A 15,219-nucleotide genomic window follows, 5' to 3' on the forward strand; every position below is an offset into this window, starting at 1 on the left:
ATGCCTGGCCTCCAGATTGTTTTTTTCTAAGAACAAATTTTTTCAGATTATCTGGGGCTAACAGTACTGACCAGGGGAGTAATTTTCTGTATATTGAATGACCTTTTTTTTTTTTTTTAAGTGAAATCAACCAATTGTTTTGAAGTTCTATGGAAACTCAGTGCCACCTCTCTTTAGTTCAGGTATCCTGGGTTAGTTCTTTAATTGAGATCTACAACAACACTGAGTGGAAAATGATTTTGGTTTCTGGGAACCAACCTGTTCAGGAGATGATTAACTATTATACTGCTATTTGGGGATTAAAATAGATTTTTAAAAAATTTGAGCTCCCAAAATATTTTATGCATTGGGCAATAGCTGAAAACTTTCTTCAGCTGATCGTTATAATACTGTTTAGTGGAGAGTCAACTGACTGATAATCTATTACTTAGGGATGGATTTTCATGGTATTTACAACTTATAATATGAAAATGTTATCGTCAGGAAATTATATTTAGCACTGATATCGCAAAATAGTCTAGTTCTGCACTGACCAAGAAAACTTTCTGCAATGATAGGATTATTCCTTATCTGGGCTATCCAGTATGGTAGCCACTAGCCAGATGTAGGTATTGAGCACTTGAAAGGTGGTTAGTGTAACTGAGGAATGAATCTTAAATTTAATGGTATTTCATTTTAAATTATATATTTAAATAATCATATGTGGCTAATTGGCTACTATACTAAACAGTGCAGGTCTAAGGAAACTGAAATCCAGTTTATAAACTTGATTCACGACACAATGGATCCTAGATACTATCACTTGTAGAAAGTTTACTCTTTGGCATTCCCTGTCTGGCATATTTCCTTTTGGTGAAGGCTGGTATGGAAACTGCTGTGGCATCAAGAATATCTACTCTTCAGAATTACAGCCTGCTCCCTGTCCTTTGGGATTTGAGAGGGATTACTCATTACCAGGAATGAACAGGCTGGGAACAAATTCTCCAAGTCATCAGTTCTCCAAGCTGTATGACTGCCCAAGATTGCTAGGGGACTGAGAAGGCTCAGGAAGTAATACAAGCACAATTACTTGTATTACGTAAGTCACTTAACTCAACCAAAACTCCCTTCCTACCTGGGAGCCCCATTCGTGGTATATGACATGAAAATTACAGAGGTGGCAGCCTAAAGAGGTCTTTAGCAAACTCTGACTTGGAGACCAGAAGTTTAACTATATTTTGAAGCAGATCACAGGTAAAAGGAGGCTATGCAACAGGTCCAGGCTGTGTTCCCAGGCCTGTAAAGCTCTCTGTGGCCCAAGGATTCATTCTACCTTGAGATAATGCGGATCTTTGGAGGAACCTAGCATGCTCAGCAGTCCCACACAAGTAAAGCAAAAAAGTTTTTGTTTCTTTTCAAATGTCTAAAATTTCAAACTTTATTTTCATCCTTAAACTATTTTCTGACCTTTGGAAAACAATGCAAGTTTTCAAACTATTTTGTTTTAAAAAGCATACATACCATTCATATACAGCACAATACATGTTGTAATTACTGCTAATGGTACGGGTATAAGTGCATATCTGTGTCTTGAATGACCTATAAAAAAGAAAAGAAAAGAAATTCAACTAGTTGAACTGATCAAAATGGATCCTCATTATTTGCAGATTCCACCTTGTGGTTTGCTTATTTACTGAAATTTATTTGTAATCCACAAATCAATACCCAAAGCAGTCATTCTCAGACATAAGAACAGTGATGAAAACTTTGAGTCACCCAATAAGCAGATTCCCAGCAGAGGTGGAAAAAGGTAAAGCTCTGCCTTCTTGTTTCAGTTCTTACACTGTTAACAAGTGTCCTATTTGCAGTCTATTTAGTGCCATGATTTTGCATTTTTGTGCTTTTTTGTTGGTGATTTCACTATTTTAAACGGTCCCAAAGTATAGTGTTGAAGTGCTGACAAGAGTTCCTAAGTGCAAGAAGGCTGCAATGTGCCTTGCAGAGAAAATAGGTGTATTAGATAAGCTTCACTTAGGCATGAGTTACAGTGCTGTTGGCTATGAGTTCAAGGTCAATAAATCAACACTATATATTAAGGTTTATTTAAACAGAGACACACATAAAACAAGGTTATAAACAGATCATTAACAAAAATTTTATGACTAGAGGCTCACAGGAACCTACCCCTGTATTTCCCCCAGGAACATTACTTCACTACTTGCTATTTCACTGTTAACTTGACTCTGTAGAACTAATATGAATAACAAGATTCGACTATTTCTAAACAAACTTATATGCACAAGCTTGATACATTCCAGACCCTGTGTTATTTAATAAAAGAAGCAAATGTTCCACTAGAAGGTTTGTTTCTGACCATCTCATACTGCCAGTGGAAGCACAACTTGGCATTGTGTTTGGTAGGGCAATTCTGCCAATTGTATATAATAAGCCTTAAAAATATTTATCATGAAGCATCTAGACATTGCACTAAGTCATGTGCCTATAGTCTCACTAAGTCATTACAATGTTGGGCAAGTGCCTTAACCTCTCAGTGCCTCCATTTTCTCACAGGGTAACTATACTCGAGACTAATAAATATACTTATCTCATAGGGTAGTTGCATTTAAGAACAGCTGTTATATACTGTCATTAACCTATTGAGTAGATGTTATTGGTATCTCTATTAATATCTTGTGACTCTGCAATTCCATTTCTAAGATGTTATCCTGGGGAAACTATCAATGATGTGCCCTTCTTCTCCCCGCAAAAAGGCACAAAGATATTTACTGCAGCCTTACTTAATATACCATAAGGCAAAAACAACCTAAGTTGTTTTCACAGCAGCTCCTTGTTTTCACAAAAAACTGTGGTATGTTCACAAGGTAAACTCTATCCAGCTATTGAAAATCCAAAATCAGAGTACACAATGCACTGCTAAAGGAATGGGGAGGGGTCACTAAGAACAAATGTGACATGGATATGGGAAAGGAGGGGAAAGGAAGGGAGAGGAGGAAGAGAGAGAGAAAATGAATGAATAAATGAGAATAAGGATATGATCACACTTTCCTTTTATTAGGAACACAGGTGTGTTGGAGCAAATAGGCAGTCACCTATTGGTCAGATTTGAGAAGACCCTGGCCAGAAACTGCTAGGTGCCCCCGAACATCATTTTCCCTTCTTTAGTAGCAAAATTCAGATATTCTTTGGCAATAATACTCCCCAAGTAGTGTTTGTATACTTCCCTCAGGTGGCATACGATGCCTGGTTGCTTTTCTTTTCATGATGTCAGTGCCACTGAAGATCATTGTCTAGAGCCATAATTTCATCAAGGGTTTGCAAAGTGGTTTAGTCTATCATTCCTTCTTTACTAACTACAATCTTCACATAAAGATAAACTGCCCCTCATCAACAATGTGGTTACTCGGAGGTTCAATTTATATAGGAAAAGCAGCATTTGATTCTTCTCTTTCTTTATCGTTTTTCAAAATAATGAGTTAGCTCCCAAGCATTCTCTAGAGATGACCAATGAGTTTTTAAATTTGTTTTTAGTACATTATGAACTCATGAACTGAGCACAACTGATGTGTTTCAATCTACTGAAGTTGTTATTCTTATTGATATTCCAATTGTCTTATTTTTGGCCAGAGTGAACCTCTTCAGAGTGGTTCCTGAGTCCTGTTGGTACCAGCATGTTAAGTCTTTTTGATAGCTTTCTTGTTATGTGGTAAAATAAGACACTCAAGGCTTATTTTAATGCATTCCATGCCCCAGGTATGGAATCAGCCAACTGTCCCAAAGGCCCTAGTTCATTTTCATGGGAAATGATAATTAGGTACCATAATCTGGGTGAAGGTGGCCAATCATCCTGGTTTTCCTGAAACTGAAGAGTTTCCTGGGATGTGAAATTCGGGTGCTGAAACTGGGAAGTCTGGGCACACCAGGTAACACTGGTCACTCAAATCTGGGTCCAAGAACCAAGAAGCATGCAAATTGCTACAGGACTGGCTCTTGTTTCTAGAACATTTCAATGGACAGAACCAGGAAATACACGATTTTCTAAGAGACAAAATACATTAATGGGTCATGCTGGCATTATGCTGAACCCTATTAAGCTGCCAAGATTCAATGGTTTTTGACTAGAGAAACAGCAATTTCATATGGTTCAAATTAATACCTTTAAATAAATCCAGGGCTACAATTTCTACTTAACCTAATCAATTTACAGCTGAATCTCCTTTCTTTCATGCCAAACATCCCAATATTCAATAACAACAATATAAATATTCATTTGCATTTTCCTGCAATACATACTCAACAGTAACCAAATACCAGTGTTACTGCTAACTACATAATTACTTAAAACATTACAATTTTTTTCTTTGTAGTTCTTTTTATCCTTAGAATGCAGCCCCTTGAAATATGCACCCAAATTACTATGTTTTGAAAACACTTGGAATGGTTCCTCTATTTGGGGTTATTCCACAAACTTGATTCATGGCTTAGTACGTTAGCTTCACTTGGCTTTAAATATTTTGAGTTTCAGGTTCACAACAAAACTAAGCAGAAGTTACAGAAAGTTTGCACATACATCCTGCCCCTACACATGCATAGCCTCCCCATTATCAATATCCCTCACCAGAGTGGTACATTTTTTAGAATTAATGAAACCATTCTGATACATCATTATCATTAAAAAATCCACACTTTACATTAGCATTCAGTTGTACATTCTGTGGGTTTGGACAAATGTATAATAACATCGTTACAGTATCATACAGAGTATTTTCACTGCCCCCAAACTCCTCTGTGTTCCACCTATTCATATCCCCTGCCAACTACTAATCTTTTTACAGTCTCCACAGTTTTGCCTTTTCCAGAATGTCACATAGGTAAAATTTACATAGCATGTAGCCTGTTCAGATTGGATTCTTTGACTTATAATATGCATTTAAGTTTCCTCCATGTCTTTTCATGGCTTGATAGTTCTTTTCAGTGCTGAATAATATTCTATTGTCTGTATGTACCACAGTTTATTTGTCCATTCACTTACTGAAGGACATCTTGGTTGCTTCCAAGTTTTGACAATTATTAATAAAGATGCTATAACCATCCATGTGAAGGTTTTTATGTCAACATAAGTTTTTAATGCCTTCGGGTAAATAGCAAGAAGCATGACAGTTGTGTTGAATGGTAACAGAACATAGTTTTGTAAGAAACTGCCAAACTGTCTTCCAAAGTGGCTGTACCATTTTGCATTCCCACCTGCAATGAATGAGAGTTGCTCCACATCCTCACTGGCATTTGGTGCTGTCAGTGTTCTAGATTTTGGCCAGTGTGATAGGCGTGAAGTGGTATTTCATTGTTGTCTTAGTTTCCATTTCCCTGTTGCCTGTTGACATAGGACATGCCTAGCTAATTTTTGTATTTTTACAAACTAGAAAATAGTAGAAATGGGGTTTCCCCATGTTGGCCAGGCTGGTCTTGAACTCCTGACCTCAGGTGATCCGCCTGCCTCGGCCTCCCAAAGTGCTGGCTGGGATTACAGGTGTGAGCCACCGCACCCGGCCCAGGAGTATCTTTTTATATCCCTATTTGCCATCTGTATACCTTCTTTGGAGAGGTGTGTGATGAGGTCTTTGACTCATTTTTTAATTGGGTTGTTTGTGTTTTTCTTGTTGAGTTTTAAGAGTTTTTTGTATATTTTGGATAACAGTCTTTTATCAGATGTGTCTTTTGCAAATATTTTCTCCCAGTCTGTGGCTTGGCTTCTCATTCTCTTGAAATTGTCTTTCATAGAGCAATGTTTTTAATTTTAATGAAGTACAGCTTACCAATTCTTTCTTTCATGAATCATGTCTTTGGTGTTGTATCTAAAAAGTCATCATATCCAAAGTTATCTAGGTTTTCTCTTATGTTTTAGGAGTCTTATGGTTTTGCATTTTACATTTAGATCTATGGTCCATTTTGAGTAAAATTTTGTGAAGGGCATAAGGTCTGTGTTTAGATTCATTTTTTTGCATGTGGATGTCCAGTTGTTACAGCACTATTTGTTGAAAAGATCATCTTTGCTCCATTGTATTGCCTTTGCTCCTTTGTCAAAGATCAGTTGACCATATTTATGTTGGTTTATTTCTGGGCTCTCTATTCCGATTCACTATCTATTTGTCTTTTATTTTTCCACCAGTACCACACTATGTTGACTACTGTAGCTTTATAGTAAGTCTTGAAGTTGAGTAGTATCAGTCCTACAATTTTGCTCTCCTTCAATATTTTGCTGGCTATTCTGGTCTTTTGCCTGCCCATTTAACCTTAAAATCAGTTTGTTGATATCCACAAATGACTTCTGATATTTTGCTTGGGATTGCACTGAATTTATAGAGTAAATTGGAAATAACTGACATCTTCACAATAAGGAATCTTCCTATCTATGAACATAGAATATCTCTCCATTTATTTAGTTCTTCTTTGATTTTGTTCATCAGTTTTGTTGATTTTCTCATATAAATCTGGTACATATTTTGTTATTGTACCTAAGTATTGCATTTTTGGGGTGCTAAGATAAATGGTGTTGTGTTTTAAACTTCAAATTCCACTTGTTCATTGCTGTTATAGAAAAGTGATTGACTTTTGTATATTAACTTTGTATCCTACAAATGTGCTATAGTTTTTTATTAGTTCCAGGAGGTTTTTGGTCAATTCGTTTGGATTGTATACATAGATATTCATGTCATCTGAGAACTAAAACAATTTTCTTTCTTTCTTCTCATCTGTATAACTTTTATTTCCTTTTCTTGTCTTATGACATTAGTTAGTGCTTATAGTACAATATTGAAAAGGAGTGGTGAGAAGAACATTATTTCCTTGTTCTTGGTCTTAGTTGGAAAGCTTCAAGTTTCTCACCATTACAGATGATGTTAGCTGCAGGGTTTTTTGTAGGCATTTGTTAACAAGTTGAAAAAGTTTCCCCTCTATTCCTAGTTTACTGAGAGTTTTTATCATAAATTGATGCTGGATTTTGTCAAATGCTTTTTCTGTATCTATTGGTATGATCATGTGATTTTTCTTTCATAGTCTGTCAATGTGATGGATTACATTAATTGATTTTCATATGTTGAACCTGCCTTGCACACCTGAGATAAATACCACTTAGTCATGATGTATAATTCTTTCTATATGCTGTTGGATCCAATTTGCTAATATTTTGTTTAAGGTTTCTACATGTATGTTCATGAGAAATATTTGTCTTAATTTTCTTTTCTTGTATTGTTCTTTGGTTTTAGCACAAGAATAATGCTGGCCTCATAAAATGAATTGGAAAGTATGCCCTCCGCTTCTATCTTCTAAAAGAGATTATAGAGAATTAGTATTTCTTCCTTAAATATCTGGTAGAATTCACCAATGAACCCATCTGAACCTGGTGCTTTCTGTTTTGGAAGATTATTCATTACTGATCTGATTTATTTAAACTGCCAGGCTGAAGTGATCCTCCCACCTCAGTCTCCCAAGTAGTTAGGACTACAGACACATGCCACAACACCTCAGTAACTTTTTAATTTTTAGTAGAGATAGGGTCTCCCTATGTTGCCCAGGCTGGTCTCGAACTCTCAGCCTCAAGCAATCCTCCTGTCTTGGCCTCACAAAGTGTTGGGACTATAGGCATAAGCCACTGCACGCAGCGTTCTTTCTCAATTTTTAAAAGCAGAGTGCACATTCTTAATCACTATTCTTCCCAGTGGAAAGTCATAAAAGTCATAAGAGACCAACTTAAATCAGTCCAAAAATCCTCCTACTTCTGTTTCTGCCTGTTACATTTCATCTGGTTCAAACTTTGTTCAAATATTCTTAACATTCTTTATCTCAGTCTACATAATATTATTTCCTATGTTGCATTTCTTTCCTTCTTCTCCTTTTTCCTACTTCCGCATATTTTTGTGTTTCTATGATGAATTTTTCCAATTTCTCCCTTTTTTCTTAGGAGTAAGATCAAAGGGTGTTTTTTTGAGGCTCTACCTTCAGTGACTTACTCCCTGCAGGTAACATAATGTCCACACAGCTATGAAAGAAAGATCATCTAGTTGAACTCAGAACAATGTTTGTTCTACATAACTTCAGGTCGGAACTGAACAATGTTTCTTTTACGTTCTTGGTCTATAAATGTGGACAACAGTTGGAAACTGGTACTCTAGAGAATATCCTCTTGCCTACCCCTTCAAAAATTGTGCTCTTTCCCTAGGCTCCCATTTAGAGTTCTGTGTCAATGTGGAGGGTGTTACAATCATCCTACTTCTTCCCAGCAGTTATCTAAAAGAGAATGATGAAGTCCACTGGGTTTCTTTACCTGGAAATAGCCTTTGACTCTCAAAGGTACTCAGATTTTATTTTCCTCTTTCATAGCCAAATATATAACTGGCCTATTGGACTACCCCTCTTCTTACTTAAAGCCCAGGAATCTGGTTCCTACCCTCATCTATTCACAAGGTCTGTCAACAATGACCTCCTAAGTGCCAAATCCACAACCTCTTCTACATTGTCCTCCTTAAACCATTGGTTGTATATAATGTTATACCAAATGTCCTCTCTTGAAACTCTTCCTGTATCCTGAATAACAACTAGCAGTTTTATAGTGACTGACTAACCATCAATACTCTTTCCCACATGCTATTTTACTTAATTTCCTCAGCCCTTGTAAAGTAAGTATTATTATCCCCCACATTCACACTGCCAGTAAGCAATGAAATCAGGTCTAGGACCTAGGTTTTCTCGCTCCCAATCCCATGTTCTCTTCTATCCAGAATTTTCTCCTGCCCTCAACTTCTCAATTTTCTAATCTGTATAAGTCTGTCTATATTCATGTGCTGCCATAAACCAGCTTTCTGACCTTGAGGTCTCTGAACATCTGTAGCATGAGCATAAAACCTCCATGCTATCTACTCTGACCACAGATAAGGAGATAAGGAGGAGCAAAATGTAGGAGCATGACACAAAGGCAAGAAATAATTGCTCACTAGCTTTCTTTCCATCTCCCAATGCCTTGGAGCTGCAATTTTCAAATGGTTAACCAATGGAATTAAATTCCAAATTCCAGGTTATAATTCTCCATCTCTGAGTCATCTTCTTACTTTTACTTCCCAGTACAGTGGGGAAGACACAGTGCTTTGAGTTCAGATGGAATTGGATGTCAAATCCTGGCTTTGCTCTTAATAAATGTGTATATTTGGTCAAGTTATTTAACCTCACTGTGCCTCAGATTCCTCCTTTATAAATACCCACACCACTGGGTTGTTGTGTGGATTAAATGTGACACATTTATGTAAATCATTTACAGGAGTTTGTTGTGGAGCAGGCCTTCAGTATTAGTTCATTCCCCCAGTACAATACGAGGTGGACAAGAACTCTGTCCTCAATCTTAACTGTCTCTAAAATTCTCCTTTAGATTGTGTTTAACTAGTTAGTAACCCCATCGCCCCATTTCTGGGTTGCAGTGACGGTATGACAGTAGATGTCATGACTAAAATGACGACAAACCACAAAAAGGTCCTACTAGACAAAATGTTACAAGAAACATGAGATAATGAGGTAAAAAATTAAGTTACATTTGACCAATATCTACTATGTATATCTATATGGTATGGGTTTCTCTAGCTCATTCGTATGAACAAATCAAAGAAAACTTTAAAATTTGATTTATTTTGAAACGTATAGAGAGTCAGGATGGTATCATACAAAAACACTCTGGAATTCAAAGACCTAAATTTTAATTCTATCTCCAATACTTAAGTGACCCTGGGCAAGTCACCCCACCTCGTTGACCCTGTCTCCTCATTCTTTTTTTTTTTTTTTTGAGACGGAATCTCACTCTGTCACCCAGGCTGGAGTGCAGTGGCGCGGTCTGAGCTCACTGCCAGCTCCGCCTCCCAGGTTCACGCCATTCTCCTGCCTCAGCCTCCCGAGTAGCTGGGACTACAGGTGCCCACCAACACGCCTGACTAATTTTTTGTATTTTTAGTACAGACGGGGTTTCACCGTGTTAGCCAGGATGGTCTTGATCTCCTGACCTCGTGATCCGCCCGCCTCAGCCTCCCAAAGTGTTGGGATTACAGGTGTGAGCCACCGCACTCAGCTACCTGTCTCCTCATTCTTAAAAGGTAAGTAACAACTGTCTGGCAAATCTAAAATGATAGTGGTGAGGAGCAAATGAGGCATTTATTTGAAGGGTTTGCTAAGGGAGAGCAGGCTAGTCAATGTGAGTTAGTTTGCTTCACTGATAAAGCATTGGAAAGTTTAGATAAGAAATCAAAACCTGAAAAAGTAAGATCTAGTATTTAACTGTTATACTTTCATGGATTTGTATCTATTATGATGCATGTGGTTCCACACAAAAGCATTCAAAAATCATCTCAGAAAAAAAAAAAAAGATCCTAGACTGTTACTGTTCAAAAGAACCATTAAGATCATTAAGTTCAGCTCCTGGTTTGCATTTTAAAAGGAGAAGGTCCTCCAATATTTGGTTAACAGAAACCATGGTCAGAAGCCCAGACATATGTCTCAGATGTCAACACTACTCCAGGATTTAAACCTAAGACCTATCAAGCAACATTCCTCAAACTTTCAAAATCTATTGTATATATGTGAACTATCAATTTGGAAGAAAATGTAAAAGAAGGATAAATCACCATTATTTAATAATTAAAAGAATTTTTTCAAATTAATAGTACTTATTTCAAATCAATAAGAGGAATATCATTCCTCTTATGATCTTTTACCAGACTATCTACAGGGAAAGTAATCTTACTTTCAGTAAGAGTAATTTTACTTTGTGTCTTCAAATTCTAATGGCAAACATAAAGTTAAACATAAAGTTTTGCAAGGGCAAAACCTTTAAAAATCCCCTAAAATATTCCATGTAATTCTATAGAGGGATCTTACTCAGAAATTATTTCCTTCAAGTATTTTGTCTCCTGGAACACTTAAAACTTTTCAAGATTTCAACTTGCTTGCTCTGTCTATATGTGGTCATCTTCTTCCTCCTTGTCAGTTAGATGCAGCACACATATACCAAAAGGCAAAAGCACACTGGTTTTATTTTTTGTTGTTCCCATTATAAAGCAGCTATCTGCTTTTACAACAAATTGCATTTCCATATCGTATGCCTTGGGTATTATGTAACACTCAAAAGGTGGAATTAATAAAGGAATGTTTGCTCCAAGCTTAACTATTTTAACTTTGCAGCTCGTTTTAAAAACTTCTTGCAATTGTGTGACTTGTACAAACAGTGCTCCTTTGAGTGACACCTCTGTGGGCTTGATCTTTTCTCTGTCTTCAAAAATCAAATCTATCAGTTATAAATTGGGACTCATTTGCACTTTTTCTTTTTTTTTCTCCGTGTTTCATAACTTTAATAGAATATTCTAACTATTATGTACAAATTGAAAACACTGTATTCAGTTATAAATGTGTTCTAAGGTTAGGCTGAGCACTCTCTACAGGCCTGGTCAGCGCGGACAAGGCCAACCCCGGCTGCCACAGAGCGCTGTCACCCACTTGGAAACCCCACTCACCAGCCACCAACCGGTCACACCAACCAGGACCTTCAGACAGTATGAATGGTGGGGCCCAGCAATGGGACTACTGAGAAAGCAGGACTTGACGCTCATATGCTCAAATGAAACGCAGGACTTCCCAGCCCAGCCCCTCACTGGAGAACACTGCCGAATCCCAACTCCGGCAGCAGGGCGGTGCCTGTGTCACGAGGACAGGCTCGCGTCTTCAGCCCTGGTGGCAGGAAGCAGTGTTTCTTCCGCACAGCCCTTGCTCCTGCTAGGAAGTGGCACATCTTCCTGCTCAGGTCACCAGGGTGGTTCAGAAATGGCAAGGACGAGCGACAGCAAAAGGCCGCAGTCCTCACAGGCAAGAAGGGATAAATAAATATGAGGTGACCCGTGGCAGCTCTCGCCTGAGCTGGTGTGCCACAACCCTGACCCAACCCTTAAAAAGGAAGATCAAAAAGCAACATCCTAAGGAGAATACGGCCCTACTCTACACAGCCCTTCTGAGATGATTAGCATACAGCAGGTGATGCAGGCTGCACACTCAGCAGATTAAGCAGCTGAAAACAGCGAGTGGGTTTCTTCAAATGAAAGGAAAGAATTCAGTCCAACTGCAGGAGTGGTAGGACCTACCACCAGACCTCGGCCCTTTTAGCCAAGTGATCCCCACCCCATCCCACCCCACCCCAATGGGGTCTATGGGGCCTTCCCACAGGGAAGGGCCCAGGCAAGTCCAGAGCTACAGGCACCAAGGCTGCAGAGGGTATTGGACAAAACCTCCTATTTCTGAAATGCATTTCAGTTGCCACTGTACACATTAAGCAAAATAATAAGGAAAAAGGAAAAGTGAAAGTGAAAATCATGCACTTGAAAACGATTAGATGGAGTAAGCGCTGTCGACGGGATTGTGCCGCATGCGGCAAAGACTGAGGCCTCTCCCTACAGGCCCGGAGTCGCGACAGCCGGTCTGCCAGGCGCCCATCTCCACTTCCTACTGCTGCTTGCATTCCGCCGGCTGGCTGGGTTCCTTGTTGGGATTAATTTCCACCTCATCCTCATCTTCTCCCTCCTTGTCACCTTCTAATTCGTCCTCTTCTTCTTCACCTTCGTCAAAATTGTCATCATCCTCTAAGGCCTCCCCAGCGAAGTACAGCACAGCCTGTGGGACTATCCGCTCACGGAAAAAGTGTCCAATTTCAAAATCAGAGGCTAATACGAATTCAGAATCTTTATCCAGTGATTCTCTGTCCCCAGATGCTTTCAGTGGATTGAAGAAGTTGAAAAATGACTCATTGGATACTTGTTTGGTAATTGTTCTAGCAGTGCCTGGACCCTTACGCTTCTGCTTTTTCTTGATGGTTTTGACAGTAACATTCTTTCCTTTCTTCCAGTCAATAGTACACCCGTCGCAGTCCATGATCTCAGGACCTGCAAATGAAAAGGGATCAGCCTTACCTGGTTCTGATTTCATCTTGCAGGTTTTTGTCAGGACTGAGTTGGCAAAGCAGTCGTTGGGTTGAAAGTGGAACTCTTAATATGAAAGACATAGGCTGTCCAGGGTCAGAAAACTTCACTTTAATATCCTGCAGGTGTTTCAAGATTGGCTCATCATATTCCTGGACTAATTCACTTAGCATATCTACATTTCTAAAGATGGTAAACCAGAACTCTGGAATTCCTTTGGGATTTGGCTCTTCAGCTGTTGCTGCTGCTTTTTCTGTTATGACTACTTTATTTTTCCTGTCTGCAGCCAATTTCTCCTCCTCTTCATTTTCACTGTGCCATTCTGATTCCATATCAGATGTTGGTTCAACATTACCGGTGATAAATTCTCTTCTCTCGTCAAAGAGAGGCTGGTACAATGCTGCATATTTTCTTTCCAAGTCATGAACTTCTTCATGGAACTTGGCTTCTATATGAGCGCATCTCACCTGAATTTGTTTCAATGCATTAATTCTTCTTTTTACTGCTTTAGGTAAAGTTTCAATGTAGCTGGAAGGGGTGTGAGGAGCATTGTCAAGTCGCTCCTGTAAAGCTGCCAAAACTCCAGGATTCTGCATCACCTGATCCGTGAGCTTTTCCGTCTTACTTGCACTTTTAGCAGCTTCCACGAAATCTGAAGGAACCCCATCTGAAAAACTGTTATCTGCCATCTGAATGTTTTTATCCCCTTGTCTGGTAAACCAAGTCCCGTGAGTAACTAGGCTAAGGCACTCAGGCCAGTCCTCGGGGAGCACACGCCGCCCATCTGGCTCGCACCGCACAGCTCCCAACAGCTAAGATGCAATGCCAAGGACTTTCTTCCCCATCAGACATGCCCTCGTCCACACGAAACTTACAATCAAAACCCCAGTTAGCCCAGCCTGACCCCACAGATGCTCACGATGACCATCGCCCTACGGAAAAACTCAAATTCCTAAACATCTAATAAAGAGGTCCTGGACGTCTCCACCTTAAAAACGGGAAGCCTGAACGCTCCTCCGGGTGCGCCGCGGCCCTCCGGGTACGCGGGGCTGGCTGGGCTAGCGGGAGATTTGAGCTGCCGGCCCCCACTCGCCGCCCTCTACGCCTCCTCCGCTGGGCCGCCGCCGAGGAAGCCGCCCGCAGCACAGAACAAAGCGACTTGACCTTCAGGGCAGTGGGCGGCAGGGCAGGGGCGCACCGGGTGCTGGGAGGGGCCGCTCCAGGCCCCAAGCCCCAGGCCCGCCGCGGCGGCGCTGCCCACCCTGACGAGGACGTCTACTTTTTCTTGAAAAATGTCTTTCCTTTCCCAAAAGTGACTGCTTTGTCTGAAAATAATATAACTTTAATGGCTTTAAGTTATTGTTTGAAAGGGTTCAGAAAAGACAATAAATGGGAGACTTAGAATAACTCACCAGTTAAAATCCAAGTTTCTTATATTTCTTGTATTTGCTAATTTCCCTTATCTGTTTCAGCTGCTTGTTCAGAAAAATTTCATTCATAGACTCACCTTATCCCAGCCCTAGAGACTCATATTCTCTATTTGCCCTGGAATCCTGTTCACTATTTACAATTATATTATTCTGAATAATAGTATTTACTATTTTCGTCTCTTCTTTTATATTTTAATAAACCACTTTCAAGTCACTGACCTTTTTGTTTGTTAAACTGGGGATATAATGTAAAAAACAGATAATAAAAATTACAAATGTAAATAATACTAAAACAACATTAGAAAATCATAGCCAAGACAGATTGTCATGATATTAACTTAGTGTTAGGCCTAAGGAAACATATCAAATGCATGTTCCTGTAGTAGATATGTAACCTTTCAGAACATAATGATATTATAACAATATTATAAAGCAGCATTGTGAATAGTTAAAACCATGGGCTCTAGAGCCAGATAGCCTCTACTCAAAGCCAGGTTCTGCCACTTATTAGCTGTTACCTTGAGCAAACAACTTAAACTCTCTCTCTGTTGGTTTCTCACCAGGAAACAGGGATAAGTACTAGTACACAATGTATAGGTTGTATGAGGATTTACGTGAAGATTGAATTAATTAACATATGTATTAGAATGGTGCTCAACACAGAAAGTGCTAAATAATGTTAGCTTTGTATCTATAATGGGGTTTCTGTTAAAAATTGTAACTTGTTTTACATTTCAAAATTGTGAACCTTGTGTTAGTCACCACATCTGTGGTCTGAAAGCCTCCATGACACATTTAGT

At 39.2% G+C, this 15,219-nt stretch overlaps 1 protein-coding gene and 1 pseudogene across 6 annotated transcripts in view; both read right to left on the reverse strand.

Annotated features, from left to right (window-relative positions):
- The window catches only part of CD58 (CD58 molecule), a 77,612-nt gene that overhangs the window by 27,361 nt on the left and 35,032 nt on the right, over positions 1 to 15,219 (reverse strand). For all 6 annotated transcript variants that reach the window (XM_055355939.2, XM_063695839.1, XM_063695841.1 and 3 more), the window contains exon 4: positions 1,501 to 1,578. In XM_055355939.2, coding sequence (XP_055211914.2) covers positions 1,501 to 1,578 — 78 coding nt within the window. The remainder of the gene's footprint in view (positions 1 to 1,500; positions 1,579 to 15,219) is intronic.
- LOC101124885 (nucleosome assembly protein 1-like 4) lies at positions 1,608 to 15,213 on the reverse strand (annotated as a pseudogene).

This window comes from Gorilla gorilla, chromosome 1, assembly GCF_029281585.2.
Source record: "Gorilla gorilla gorilla isolate KB3781 chromosome 1, NHGRI_mGorGor1-v2.1_pri, whole genome shotgun sequence".
Lineage (NCBI taxonomy): Eukaryota > Metazoa > Chordata > Mammalia > Primates > Hominidae > Gorilla > Gorilla gorilla.